Source organism: Drosophila sulfurigaster, chromosome 3 (genome assembly GCF_023558435.1).
Source record: "Drosophila sulfurigaster albostrigata strain 15112-1811.04 chromosome 3, ASM2355843v2, whole genome shotgun sequence".
NCBI classification, from domain to species: Eukaryota; Metazoa; Arthropoda; class Insecta; order Diptera; family Drosophilidae; genus Drosophila; species Drosophila sulfurigaster.
In genome coordinates, this window is record NC_084883.1 from 8591376 (window position 1) to 8605050 (window position 13675).

General features: G+C 36.6%; 1 protein-coding gene and 1 long non-coding RNA gene across 2 annotated transcripts in view; one reads left to right on the forward strand and one right to left on the reverse strand.

Moving 5' to 3' along the window:
- Positions 1–13675, forward strand: part of LOC133841366 (serine-rich adhesin for platelets) — a 97263-nt gene that overhangs the window by 21791 nt on the left and 61797 nt on the right. The window contains 1 exon segment of the mRNA XM_062273783.1: positions 9345–10158. Within this exon segment, the coding sequence (XP_062129767.1) occupies positions 9376–10158 (783 nt within the window). The 5' untranslated portion in view covers positions 9345–9375.
- Positions 274–1632, reverse strand: LOC133845120 (uncharacterized). Its single transcript, XR_009894698.1, has 3 exons — positions 1444–1632; positions 889–1381; positions 274–740 (listed from the first exon to the last, which is right to left on the reverse strand). It is a non-coding gene; the product is annotated as an uncharacterized LOC133845120 (long non-coding RNA).

A 13675-nucleotide genomic window follows, 5' to 3' on the forward strand; every position in this document is an offset into this window, starting at 1 on the left:
ATGCCCTACTTAATCATAGCTTATTAAAGACGCCATTTCAATGCAACTTTGTTGACAATCCATTAGACACGGCATTCCTCATTGAGTTGAATTCGTAGTCGCAGTCGTACTTGTACTTACTTATATGTAAATTATAATTGTATTTAATATATAATCGATAATTATCAACGATCGATTAATTGCACACAATAATTTTTATTGCATCTTGCTATTTTTTTTTTAACGTTTTTTGCGTTACGTTCCTAATCGCCCCAACCGGGGGGTCTGGGTTAACGACATCACATGAGGGTCACAGACCAAGGTCGATGTCTTCAATGACAGTTTCGTCAAGGGATTTTAAGATTATCTTAAACGTATCTTTGGCAGATCAGTTATAACATCTGCGTTCTCTGCAAATTACTGGCCAGTTAATCGATTTGAAATTCGATTAGCGTGGCACTTTCAAGTCAGTCGGTCGCGCAGCAGTTTTTGGCAATCAACCCGAAAACACTTTTGCAACCCCATTTGAACCCCCAACAACCCTTGGCTTGGCTTGGTCTGCAAAAATTCAAAATTTCGAGTTACTGTCCATGCCGAACCCCGCGGCTAAATTCTAATTATAATCGCGTATCGCCTGTGTCAAAGCTCCAATAAACCTTTGTCAAGCGCCCCTCGCTAAGCTCCGAGTTCCACAGTGTTCCAGAGTTGCCATCCTCATCCACACACAAGCACACACAGCCAGCTGTCATTAACGGCCCACACTGCCCAACGTTTGCGATCCAAGCATGCCAAGCGGCATTTGCATTAATTTTGCAATGCCAGAAATGGAAAAATGCAAAACACAAAAAAAAAACATAAAAAATAAAACAGAAAGAAATTTCCATAATGAGCACGTACACAATCACTTACCCCGGACTTGGCCTCAGACCCTCAGATCGAGTCGCATGCAATTCACAAAAGGGTTTCGCATAATTCTTATTGTGCGCAGTGAAAGGGGTTGCAAAAAATTTTTATAATTAGTTGGCCGTTGCCTGATGCCCGTTGCCCGTTGCCCGGCACCAAATGCAATCCAAAGCCATCAGCAGGTTTTTTTCATATTTCTTTTCCAACGGCTTCTCGTTTTTTTTTTCGTACTTTTTGCCAAATATTTAGACGTTGATTATGGTGCCTCAAACCCGCGATTCGTGGTGGGAACACGGCTCTAGGCAAACGATTTTGGTGCGTGCTCAATTGGGGAGTTTTCAGTCAGGGGGAATGTCTAACCCCGCCCACAAGTCCACGTGGCATTTCTTTTGTTTTTCGCTAATTTAGCAAAATTATGTTTTGTGCTCTCCCTCTCCCCTTACTCTTCAGTGTTGCACTTCCTCTCCTCTTCTCGTTGTACCACAATAATGTTATGCAACTGCAACACGAACGGGACATGCAATTTTCGACCTATGGTTATGCCATTTCTCATGCACTTACAATGACATCTGAGGAGTATTATTGTTTTGTCGAACAATTCAAGAAAAGGTTTTGAACTGAAAAATAACGAATAATATAGTAGACTGTAGATTCCATTATCATTTTAGGATTTCATTTATCTTTAATTTAAGAAGAGGTATTGAACTGAAAAATAACGAAAAATATAGTAGACTGTAGATTTCGTTATCATTTTAGGAGTTCAGTTTTCTTTAAGTAAACGAATAAGGGAATATTTAAGTTGCTTTGAATTGAAAGCTTTTTTTTTTGTCAAACAATTCAAGAAGTAATTTTGAACTGAAAAATAACGAATAATATCGTAGACTGTAGATTTCATTATCATTTTAGGAGTTTAGTTTTCTTTAAGTAAACATTCGCTTACCTGGATTCCTAACAAATATGAAAAAAAAAGGAAATATGTATTTGAGATTGTTTGAATAGATAATCTAGTTAAAAAATATTCAAGTTCTTTTGAATTCCTTAAATCATAAGCCCTAAAGAACTAGGTGTTTACTTAAAATAGTATAGATAATATTTCCTATGAATTAAACAACAACATTATTCTAGTTTTGGGATTCAAGTTAGCATATAGGAATTCATATATTTAAAAAAAATGTTTGTAAGGGTATTTCAAAATCTGTGTGCTTGAAATGAGCTTTGAATTTTTTCTCATTATTTCCCTTCTAAATGAATTAAAATTGCCAAATGTGGGCGGGTTTGGGCAGGGAGAGTCTTGTTTTTAATGCAAATACAAAATGCGAATAACTCATTACGAGGCGCATTAAGGGCAACGTGTGTGGATGGGTGTGCGTGTATGTGTGAGTGTGTGTGTGAGTGTGTGTGCAGGACTCACGCTACGAGAGGGTTGCTTTTGGCCCTCATCCTAGCCTGGTCTGGTCTGGTCTCTCACTTGGCCTGGCCTGGCATGACTTTGACTTCCTTTTCGCTGAGTTCTCTGGGGGCGTTTGACTGTTCGGCTTGCACATGTTTATTGTTGGTGTAGTCGCCGTTGTTGTTGTCGCTGTTATTTGTTGTTGTATTGAGTACCCCTCTGGTATTGTTGTTGCTGTTATATTGGCATCGCCTGGTGCGTGCTCAGTTTGAATCACGCAAATTTCATTATTATTATTTTTAATGATTTGAGTGGAAAAAGTCTACAGCAAAAAATAGAAAAACAAATCCAAGCCAAGCCAAACCGAGCCGAGCCGAGCTAAAAGCAACAATACTATAAAACAAATTACAATAGAACAAAACCAGCCCAAACAAAACACAAAAGAACAAGAAAACACCCAGTTAAATAGTCCACTGACCGGATTGCAATGCATTTTGTTTGCATTAAGTGGGGGGTCAACCAACAACTTGCAACCTGCCACACGGATCACGTACTCGTTATATGTTCGCGTAATACTATAAAATATAATGTAATGGCCCGTGCCATGCGTTTGATAATGCTTCCTTTCTATATATATTCTATACTATATAGCCAAAGGTAATTTAGCCAATGCCAAGCAAATGAGTTTGTACATTCATCGCAGTCGCATTTGCATTGCATTTGCTAATTTATCAGAGTCACTTAAAGCAGATCTTATCTATTCAAGACTAGCTAATTATTAACTCACAATTAATTATATAGTAAAATAGTTAACGGTGATATATTCAATAACAACTTATTCTAGTTGATCTTATACTTAACTCTCATTAATGTATTCGGTATATAAGAGCAATTTATTTTATCGATTTCTTTATAGTACAGTTTTCAATATAAATAAGATAAGTAATTATCAATTATATAAACTTAATTTATTTTACTTATTCAGCTCCAATCGTCGTTTAGCAACTTCGTTTGAGTTTATAATTCCTTGCGTCCCTTTTTTTTTAAATTCTAACTGATCTGCTGGTCGCTATCGATATCGATACTTCGATAGTCAGAAATTCAAATTTTGAATGCTGCGTGTCGTTGCCAGATTGTTTTAATAGTTAAAGCATAGCGCATTCTGAAAGCTTCCTAATTTATTTATACAAATCAATAATTTATTTGTTGCAATTACACTTAATTCTTTATACTTCTGCAGCCGCGATCGTCTTTTAGCATCTGTCGTATTTTCTTTTTTGATAGCCGAAATAGAACTGATCTGCTGATCGTTATCGATATCGATATCTCAACGCTGATTGTCTATAGTTAGAAATTCAAATTATGAATGCAGCGCAACGTTAGCAAATATATTGCATTTTTATGTATTAAATAACAACCTATTTCCGTTGTGAACCAGTTTATTTAATTACAAATTTCAGAGCAAATAATTTTTTTTTTCTATATTGTTAATTGTTCTTTTAATAAATAGAAGTATTAATGATTGCTGTAATACATTTAAATTATATTTATATCAATAATTATTATTTTTTTCTTTTTAAATTTTTAAAATCGCTTTTAATGTAAGTTGATTATAAAACTCATTCCAGTATTGAGAACAAAGTTTATTTGCTCGGTTTAATCTACTTAAAAACGCTGGCAACCTTTGCTTAGACTATTCTGTATTATGTTCGTAATCCGTTTAGGGCTGCACCTTTCTACCTTTACGAGCCTTGGCTCATTTTCGAAAACTGTGGACTAAGTACTTTCATTAGACCATCCTCAGTCAGACGGCTCTCATTCCCCATTCGACGATGCAGTAGCTACTTTTCATAATGTTCCACCTTCAGGTTGTATTTCATGTGTAATCGTGTGTAATTTTTAAGAAAATTGCACGTTTATACACAAACACAAACACAAACAGAAATACACCCACACCTCATACTGGAAACATCCCCGACACCAACAACCCTAAAACAATGCATAAAACTTTTAACTCACACGTGTGTGTGCGCGAGTGTGAGTGTGTGTGTTTTGGTAGTCTATGAGTGTGCGTAAATAAATGTTGCATAAATAATTTCAACTCAATGACTTAATGCCGCTTGGGCAAGGAGGCGCATTATTGATTTTGTTTTCAGGCCGCCGGCACTCGAAAACTTTAGCTGCCAAAAAAGTTGGAAGCCACAGTTGCAGCCACAGCCCTTGCCTCCTGCCACATTCCAGTAGCTTGTGGGGCATGTTGCAACATTCACTTCCTTGAAGCTCGTCGTTGCATTTAAAGTGCAGCATTCTGTGCTAATTACAAATCAATGGCAATTTAATGGCAAGGCATAAATAGAAGTTGTCTCTCTGCTGCCGGACGCTGTTTTCTAATCAAAAATTGCTTTGTGCCACATTTGAAGCGATACCTCTAAATGGATAGCAGAGAATATGCTACAATTTAGTTAGACTATTAATTACGACAGGTTGCAGCAGCAGCAGCAGCAGGCTCTAGTAGATGCAACAACATGTTCTGCATGTTGCAGCTATGCAAAAATTATTGATGATTTTATTAATTTGAATATTGGCAACGAATTGGAAGTCGCCGTCGTCGTCGGTTGCAGCAGCGACCACGTCTCTATTGCGGAGAGGCATGACAAAACGTTGACCAAGACATTGGCCGCTTGCAAATGATAAATTTTGTACCAATAGAAAGTTGCATGGAAATTGCAATTTATAGCTGGACTTTGCAGCGGCAGCGGCAACATGTTGCAAGCGCATGGCTCTGCGGCAACAAAATGAGTATAATTAGACCGGTTTTGTAATGCGTTCGCAGTGGTTGTTGTGATAGCCAAAGCACTGGCTTGCTCATGTTGCAGATGTTGCATGTTGCCCGCGTGCATTATAGAAGGCAGCAACAGCAGCAGCAGCAGCAGCAAAAGAAGTGCACTCGATTTGAATTATAGCTGGTTGGCCATAGCGATAATTAATCGTGCTATTTAGTGTGATACATGAAATTCTACCAGTTTGTCGGTTATTGATTAGATTCGTTGCCAGGAAGCGCTGTTGCATGCTGCATGTTGCCAGCTCCCAATTGCCGCCTGCCGCAGCAATTTAGACAGACTTTTAATACGCGCAAATTGTACTTAATTTGGCTGGCACATTTTTGTCGCTGCAATTTGCCATGTTGCTGGCGCACTTTCACAATATATTGCCAAGGTGCAGCAGCAACAACAACAGCAGCAGCAGCAGCAACATCAGCAAGCATTGCTCATTATAACTAATCTTGAATTTCGCACTGTGTAGACGCAATGATTTTGTTGTTTTGTGCTTTTGCGCATTGTTTGCCTGCTTATGCATATGCCACATGCCGCCTCTGTCTTTGCCACACCATTCTGGCTCAGACATTTGCATGCAATGTACAAAATTAATTATTACGCCTGGCCCCGGCCACCTTCTGCTTTCCTTCGAGTGCAGCCAAAATCTACAACACAACACAACATAACGTAACGTAACGTAACGTCTGTTGTCCTGAGTCAGGCATTGCATGTCCTGCACACAACTTTCAAGGCATCGTCCTGCCTGCCTGCCTCCCTACCTCCCTCCCTCCCTGACTTCCCCCTTTTTAGCCCCTTTGGCTGCACTCAGCTCATTATGACCAACGACGCTTGCGACGTGGCCGGAAAAGTGCGTTCGTTGACTGCTGCCTGCTGGTCAGCGTCGTACACTTCGTCGTCGTTACTGTAACTCTGATTCGGACTCCGACTACGACTACGACGAGAGTTCCGAGTCTGACACCAGCAGTAGCTCTGTTCCTTACTCTGTCTCTGTCCCCGACTCTGACTCCGACTCTGAGCTTGAGTTTAAGTGCAGTTGATGCGTCTGTTTGTTGCTGTTGTTGTTGCATTGGTCATGGCAGCTTTGTATTATTCCAACTGCAGACAGACGTAGGCGAGTTGCCTGCATTGTTGCCAACAACAAACACACACACACACTCACACATACACAGAAACACACATACATATGTATTATGCATTAAAATCAACGCCCGTTTTGTGTGCTTGGCATTGCGAAACCGAAGACAGCAGCAGCAACACATTCAGAATCGAGACTCGTGTTCGATTCCTTTACTCCTTATTTCTTTCTCTCTCTCCCCTACTTTCTCTCTTTGTCTCTCTCTCTGTGCATTTTAGAGAAAAAGTCAAGGCATGAAAACAGCCCCATTTTTGGGGTATTATGTTGTGTGCCTACATTTAGGCGCATTTACTGCCTGAGTCAATTTGCAGTTGAGCCCAGCAGCTTATGCTGACCAATTCTGCAATTCATTTGCAGCATTTGCTCTGATACTTAAGATATGTTAACCTATGAGAGCTGTATAAAAACGAGTTGGATTTTAGATCAAAGTATTCTGAGGTTATTTCAATTAGAAAATTGGAAACAATAGATTGTCCAAGGGAATTCCAAAGTAAACGGCCAATGTTTAACATGTTTTTGAGATGATTAATATATTCAATATATTCAATATATGTAGTTTATTACTATTAAGTAGATTCTTATGCTTAAACTATTACAAAATTATTAAAAATAAAACGTGAATCAAGATTATATGATGTTAAAATTGAAAGAAAAAGTGGCAGATTAAGAAGATTAAAAATGTACAAAAATTTTAGATTGTCGAATCATGAAATTTATGATTATAATCTGATTTCAAAAATGGAAAAATCTCTAAATACAATCTTAAATTACGACAATTTATTTCACAAATTGTGCGGTATATATTTGGATTTATTCAAAATGAGAGATATCCTCAGTCAATTACCCTCAAGAGTATCTTTTTTAATTGCTTTTTTTTTAAATCGAAAAAATCAATATTTATAATCTACATATTTTTCAATCTATATTTTTTTCACTTTGTGTAAGAATATTGTAATAAATCTAATAAAATTTTCTGGACTTACAAAATTAGTAATTAACACAAAATACTTAAAGATGTTTAAATTGACTTATCTTCAGAAATAAGATAACATATATTATGGTCATTATATAATTGTATTTAGTATAATTGTAGTTCACAATAATACAATAATTAACTTTTTTTAAAAAAGTAAATTCGAATATATGTAAATATGTTCAACTTCAGTGCTATTAATCAAGTTATGTTTCTGTGCAGAATAAAAGTTTCTTGAAGTTGAGAGTTATATACCTAAATCTTAAGTACATCTCTGCATAATTTATGTACCAAATTTCGTATATACTTTGATCTCACATCCCAACATCTCTCACACACACACTCAAACACCGAAAACTCTTGTTTCTACATAAGAAAAAGTTTCTTGCCAGACGTGACTCACTCCATAGTCAGGCTTTTGGTCAGCCCCGCCAGGCATATAAATTATAATGCGGAGTAGGTGTAAAATTTCCGATTACGACTGGGCAAGCAGCCACCACTCTGCATCCTCCCACTCCCTCCCTCAGCTATCAGCCTGTTGTGGCTACTTTACAAGCCCCTTTAGCTCTGCAATGTCGTAGTCCGGTGCAGGACGTCGTCGGTTGCAAGGACATGCACAGGACTCGAGCTCGAACTCGAGCGTTTTGCATTTGCAAAATTATGTGGCATGTGTGCAATGTTTTGCCTCTCTCTCTCTCTCTCTCTCTTTATATATCTTTCCCTTTCACTCTATCAATCTGCCTCTGTTTTTCTCTCCCTTCTGTTGGCGCCGCCTTTTGCCTTTTGTTGTATTGTGTGTTGCTGTGGTCAACCGGATGGCAACAGGGATAATTAATGAAATTAATGCGCCTGGGCATGAGTTTTAAGTGCACGAAATATATTCGATAAACGCAAATTCTAAATTATGAGCCAAAAGCGGACTAAACTCACAGGTACAGTCACCATCATCCAGCCAAAAGCCGGCTAATAGGGTGGTTCATGTATTTTAATTGCAATTGCTTTCATTATCAAAGTGAAGCCATTGGCGAGAGTAGCATAATCGACCGACACCGATGCCCTTGCCACTTCAATACTCGAATAATAATCTAATTTAAAAGATATTGAAGAGGAAATAAGAGTGAGCACGTTTAGTGTCGTGTAATAGAAGTGCAGATATCACGCATCTGGAGTTTAATGAAATGTATTCCGTTGCAAACTGTATATATTAGACTTGTAATTGTGCTGTCCTAGGCTTACAAATTAACTACTCCTGTCGATAGACCCTATCGATATCTGTTGCCATTAGGAAGTCGATAGGCATGAAGCTGTCGGTCTCATCAGTCGTCAGAAGTAGTTCATCAGTCTAAAGATGTAGATCAGAAGTCGTATGTCAGTCGTCAAAATCTAACAGCAGAAAGAAATATATATAATAAATATAAATTAAGATACACTATGAGCATCACGAAACTGAAATATAATAAAGAATAACAACAAATTAATGTAAGTTTTATTTTATGTTGGTTTTTATTGAAAAATCTAGTTATAATACATTTATGTATTACACCAAACAAGCAAAATAAATAATTTAACACTTTGGTGTTTTAATTTTAAAAGGTTTCTTTATTGCTGATATTTTAAATCTGATGTCGATCAGCACGCGCCATCTGTAACCTTTTCTTCTTCTTATTTTGTTGTCAACATATCGATATGCAATCCTTGGCTTCCCTGCATATCGATAACCAGGGCTGCATTCTTGTGTAGTGTTGTGTAAGCTTGGTTCAATATATTGAGTAATTGAGCAATTATTTGTGATCAGTGAACTAAGTCGTTTAATTTGCGTATTCGATTTCGCTTGCAGTATTGTTTCTCGTTGGATTTTATTAATGTTTTTCTTTGATATGATGTTTTGATGTTCTTCGCTTGGTAATCTTAAATACTAACCTGAATACAATGTAATATTATGATTCATTTATTTTTTTTTATCAATAATATTTGTAGTTTTGATGTTCTTCATTTGGTAAGCTTAAATACTAATAAGAATAAGCACAATTTTTAAGAATTATAACGATTAATGCTAAGATGTACCTTCAAATATAAGACCATTTTCAACATTGTCGTAATTTGTGTTCTCATCTCATTTGCTTACAGGTGGCGCACACAATGCGAGCGGATCAGTGACATGGCCGAGGGCTGCGAGGACTCTGCCGGCGCCACAGAATCCACCACGTCACAGTACAAGCTAGACAAGATGTTGGGCACGGTGTTGCCCTGTGAAGCGGCCGTTGTCGCGACGCCCGGCAGCAGCAGCAGCAGTAGCAACAACAACAGCAGCAGCAGCAATATTGTGAAGCGAGAGTTTTGCGATGGCAACATTATGCCTGGTGCTAGTGTTAATAACAACAATAGCTCCGCGAGCAACAACAATAATAACAATAACAACAACAACAATACCAAATTGCAGGCATTGATATGCGCTGGCAGCAACAACAATAACACCAACAGCAACAATAACAACATTAACAGCAGCAACAACAACAGCAGCAACACTAATAACAACGCCAACTCAAATAATAATACGAACAGCAGCAGCAGCTCATCATCCTCCTCCTCGTCGTGCTCATCCACATCATCGAGCTCATCGGCCAGCACACTGACCAGTTGCACCACCGCGGCCATAGTGCCCTCCAATTGCTCCACAAATGCCAATAAATCGCCGGGTTCCCCCTACTCCCAGAGTGGCATCGGCATGACCATGGGAATGGGCATGGGCATGGGGATGGGGATGGGCATTGGTGTCGCCCTCGCCAGTCCGATGCGTGATGTCAGTCCGCTGCCCAGCCGATGTTCGCCGGCAGCTGTTGCCGCACAGTCGCCATGTGAAGGTGCCACGCCCTCGTCGCCGCCATCTGACTCCTCGAACAATTCGTCGCATGTGCTGGCGCTCAACATTAAGACCGAGTCGGTGAGTCGCTAAAAGCTAAATTAATTCTCATTAAAAACTAGAAAATCTGAGCAACTGCAGAGCGCCTTCTGTTTGCCTCTCAATTGGGGGCAGTTCAAGTGGCCTTTAATGATACTATATATTTATTTACGGAAAAATACGCGATAAATAATATTACTCAGCAAGTCTTAAAAATCTTCAATTCCACTGAATTATTCTTATTTATGTGTTTTAACCAATAATCGTTTTTTGATGATAATATATTATAAACAAAAGGAAATTTACACTCCACAAAAAATATTTCTAAAACTAAACTAACATTATTTAAATCAAATATCCCGAAAGTCTTATAAGGAATTCAGAATTTTTTAAGGCAACTAAATGGTTCTAATTGATCAATGATCGATTTTTAATGATATTTTATTTGAGCAACAAAATTAGATTTTTTCAAAAGAGTAAAAGAACTATTTTAGACTTCCCAATGCATTTCTAAAGTGAATGTAACATTATTTAAATTGAATGCCTCGCAAGTCTTATAAGGAACTCGACACTTTTTAACTGAATTATTTTTATGGAAGTGCTGTAATCAATGATTAATTTTTAATGATATTCGTGCAAAAAAAATGCGTTTTTCTTTTAACGGAGTCAATAGTATAAATAAACTATTTTAGATATTTAATGGCCATTATTTAAATCAACCTTTATTTCTATGAATTTTTTTTTGAAGCTGCTGATTCGGTTTTTATATTAAATTTAAAATTTCGCACTGTGCTTCACTTAAGATATTTTACCAGAGCATCATTTTTTTTGTTTCAGTAAATAAATAGAAAAATAATTAATTATTATGATTGATTTAAGTTCACTAAAAATTACTATTTCTTTAGTTATTTAAAATGTGCCTCAATTAGATCTCATCAATAAATAGAGGAGTGTCGCCCTTTTGAGTCAGTTAAGTTCTTAAATTGGCTTGTCTTACAATAAGCACAGCAAATATCCAGGCAAAGGCCAAAGCAGCCAGCGCTAGTAAAGTTACGTTAGGTTATAAATTAATTTATAGTCTATGCCTTTAATAAATAAATAAATTAATTATATAAATCATTATTGCATATTCAATAAAATCGTAATATTTATTTAATTATTGAAAATGTACATCAATTAGATCGCAGCTCACTCATGAGAAGTCAGTTATATTCTTAAATTGGCTTGTCTTATAATAAGCCTAGCAAATAACATGTTTGTAAAACGAATTATTTAAATCGATCAGTATTGCATATTCAACTAAAACTTAGTATTTATTAAGTTATAAAATCCATATCAATAATATGGTAGCTTACGCGTGAGAAATCACGTGTTCATCTCTATTTGAGTCAGTTGAATTCTTAAATTGGCTTGACTTTTAATTAGCATGCAAACGGTGCAACGTTCATTAATTAGTTGCGCCACCAAACTGGCTAATCATTAAATCTTGCTGAGCTTGCCACAGTTTGCCTTGCTGTTTGTTTGTTGCAACTGCGGCGGCGTCGGCGGCGGCGGCGGCCAAGCATCAAGGGCAAATTTGGCGTCAAATGTTTTATGCCACAAAATGTTTTGTAGCAGCCGCAGGCTTCAGTAATGTCGTGCTCTACACAAAAAAAAATAAAAGAGCTCAGCAACAGAGAGAAATAAAAACAACTGCGCTAGCACTCGGTCAAATATTTGTCCCAATTTTAATGACCATAAAAACTCAACACACAAAAGACAACAACGAACTGAGCCGAAATGAGTTCATAAAAAAATTTGTGCAATTGTCAGCAATAAATAAAAATTTCGCATGTCCTCGTTCGCTTGGACTCGCATTGCTTTTCGCTTTGGCTCTTGGGTTCGATTTGGATTTGGCTTTGGCTTTGGATTTGAATTTGAATTTGTGCCTGCTGGCGCATAGTGGAACCAACAACAACAACAACAACAACAAATAACAATGAGAGCAACAACAACACGATCTGTTGATAGCTGCGAATCGTTTCGATCAGTTGTTGTTTTTGGTTCTCCGTTTTCAAGTTTATTTTTGTTTAATTTTTCGTCTAAGGCGATTGTTGTCGTTTCTCGTAAATTTTGCCTAAATTACGAGCCGACCAAAGGGCTGTGAAAATACTTGAGATCGTAAAGAGTTCTTTGAAATCTCCTCAGTGCAAAAAATGTGATAAATAAATAATTACCACCGATTTATATAATTTTTATTACATTTGCAGAAAATTGTCAAATCTATAATTGGCCATAACTCGTGATTAGCAATGACAGAAAAAATCACCTCAATAATCCAATTTATAGTCCAAGTTTTTCTAAGCTTGACAAAAATAAATTGCATAGGCTGCAAAAAAATCGAATTTATAATCGAATTAATGACTCGAATTATTAGGCAAATTAATAAAATGTTTGAGCAGTGCTCATATCTAATTATAATATCGTTAATTAGTTGGCATTCATTTTAAAGCCACTTGGCCATTGTGCATGCCACATTCGATAAAAACCAAAAATTGAATTCAATATCTTTGACCGCATTTTGACTTCAGCTTCGGCCGCTTTGTCTCTGTCCGATCCACAAGCACTCTAATGACACAATCAGCTCACACGACACGCACACACATCGAATCGAATGGAATTGAATCGAAGCGAAGCGAAGCAAATGCAATCCCCTCCTTGAAGTTGAACCTCACCCGCTGCTATCAATGCATTGAGCGTTGGGCAAATCATGCAACTAAAATGCGACTTGTAATGCTCAAAAAGCCAAACAAAATGTTGTAAAAAGCAATTAATAAAAATAAAGCAATCAAAAAAGTGCATAAAATTTATGTGCTTGCAGTCAAATGAGTAATCGCTTGGCCCAACACACAAACAACAAACAACAACAATAAGTGCAACAATAATAAACTCGCAACATTTATTGAAAATTAAGCAAAAAAAAAAAGAGCGACAGGCAACGACAACAACATCGCATAAGGCAAATAATAAGCGCAAAATAATCAGCACACATACACGAGTCGAAAAATATAAGAAATAAATTTATATTGGTGACTGCAAACAAGAAAATCCAGGTGCAATAAACATCGTATCAAAGGCCACAACACAGCAAGAGTCTTAACAACGAATTTTCACTACACTAACTATATGAGTAATTAGCTGCAGAAATTTTTTAATGTTTCTTTTTGATGGTTAAAATATCGAGATTTAATAGAAGACTGTCGTTAATGAATAAACTAATTAGAATATCGGATTTCCTAACTATTTTACTACTATGGAAATTATAATGTTTTTTTCTTGCAACAATTCTCTAAACATTCTTTGATCATCGATAATACATTAATATTTTTCATAATTATGTTTATATGTCATATAGTAAATAGTTTCGTGTGTTTCAATTAAAATTTCATTATGAATATTCATATAAATATAACATTATAAAGAAATTATTTATTTTCCTGTAAAATATATAATTTACAAGGAATATAATTTATAAAATAAATATATTATATATTATTATTCCAATTAAAAATTGAATATA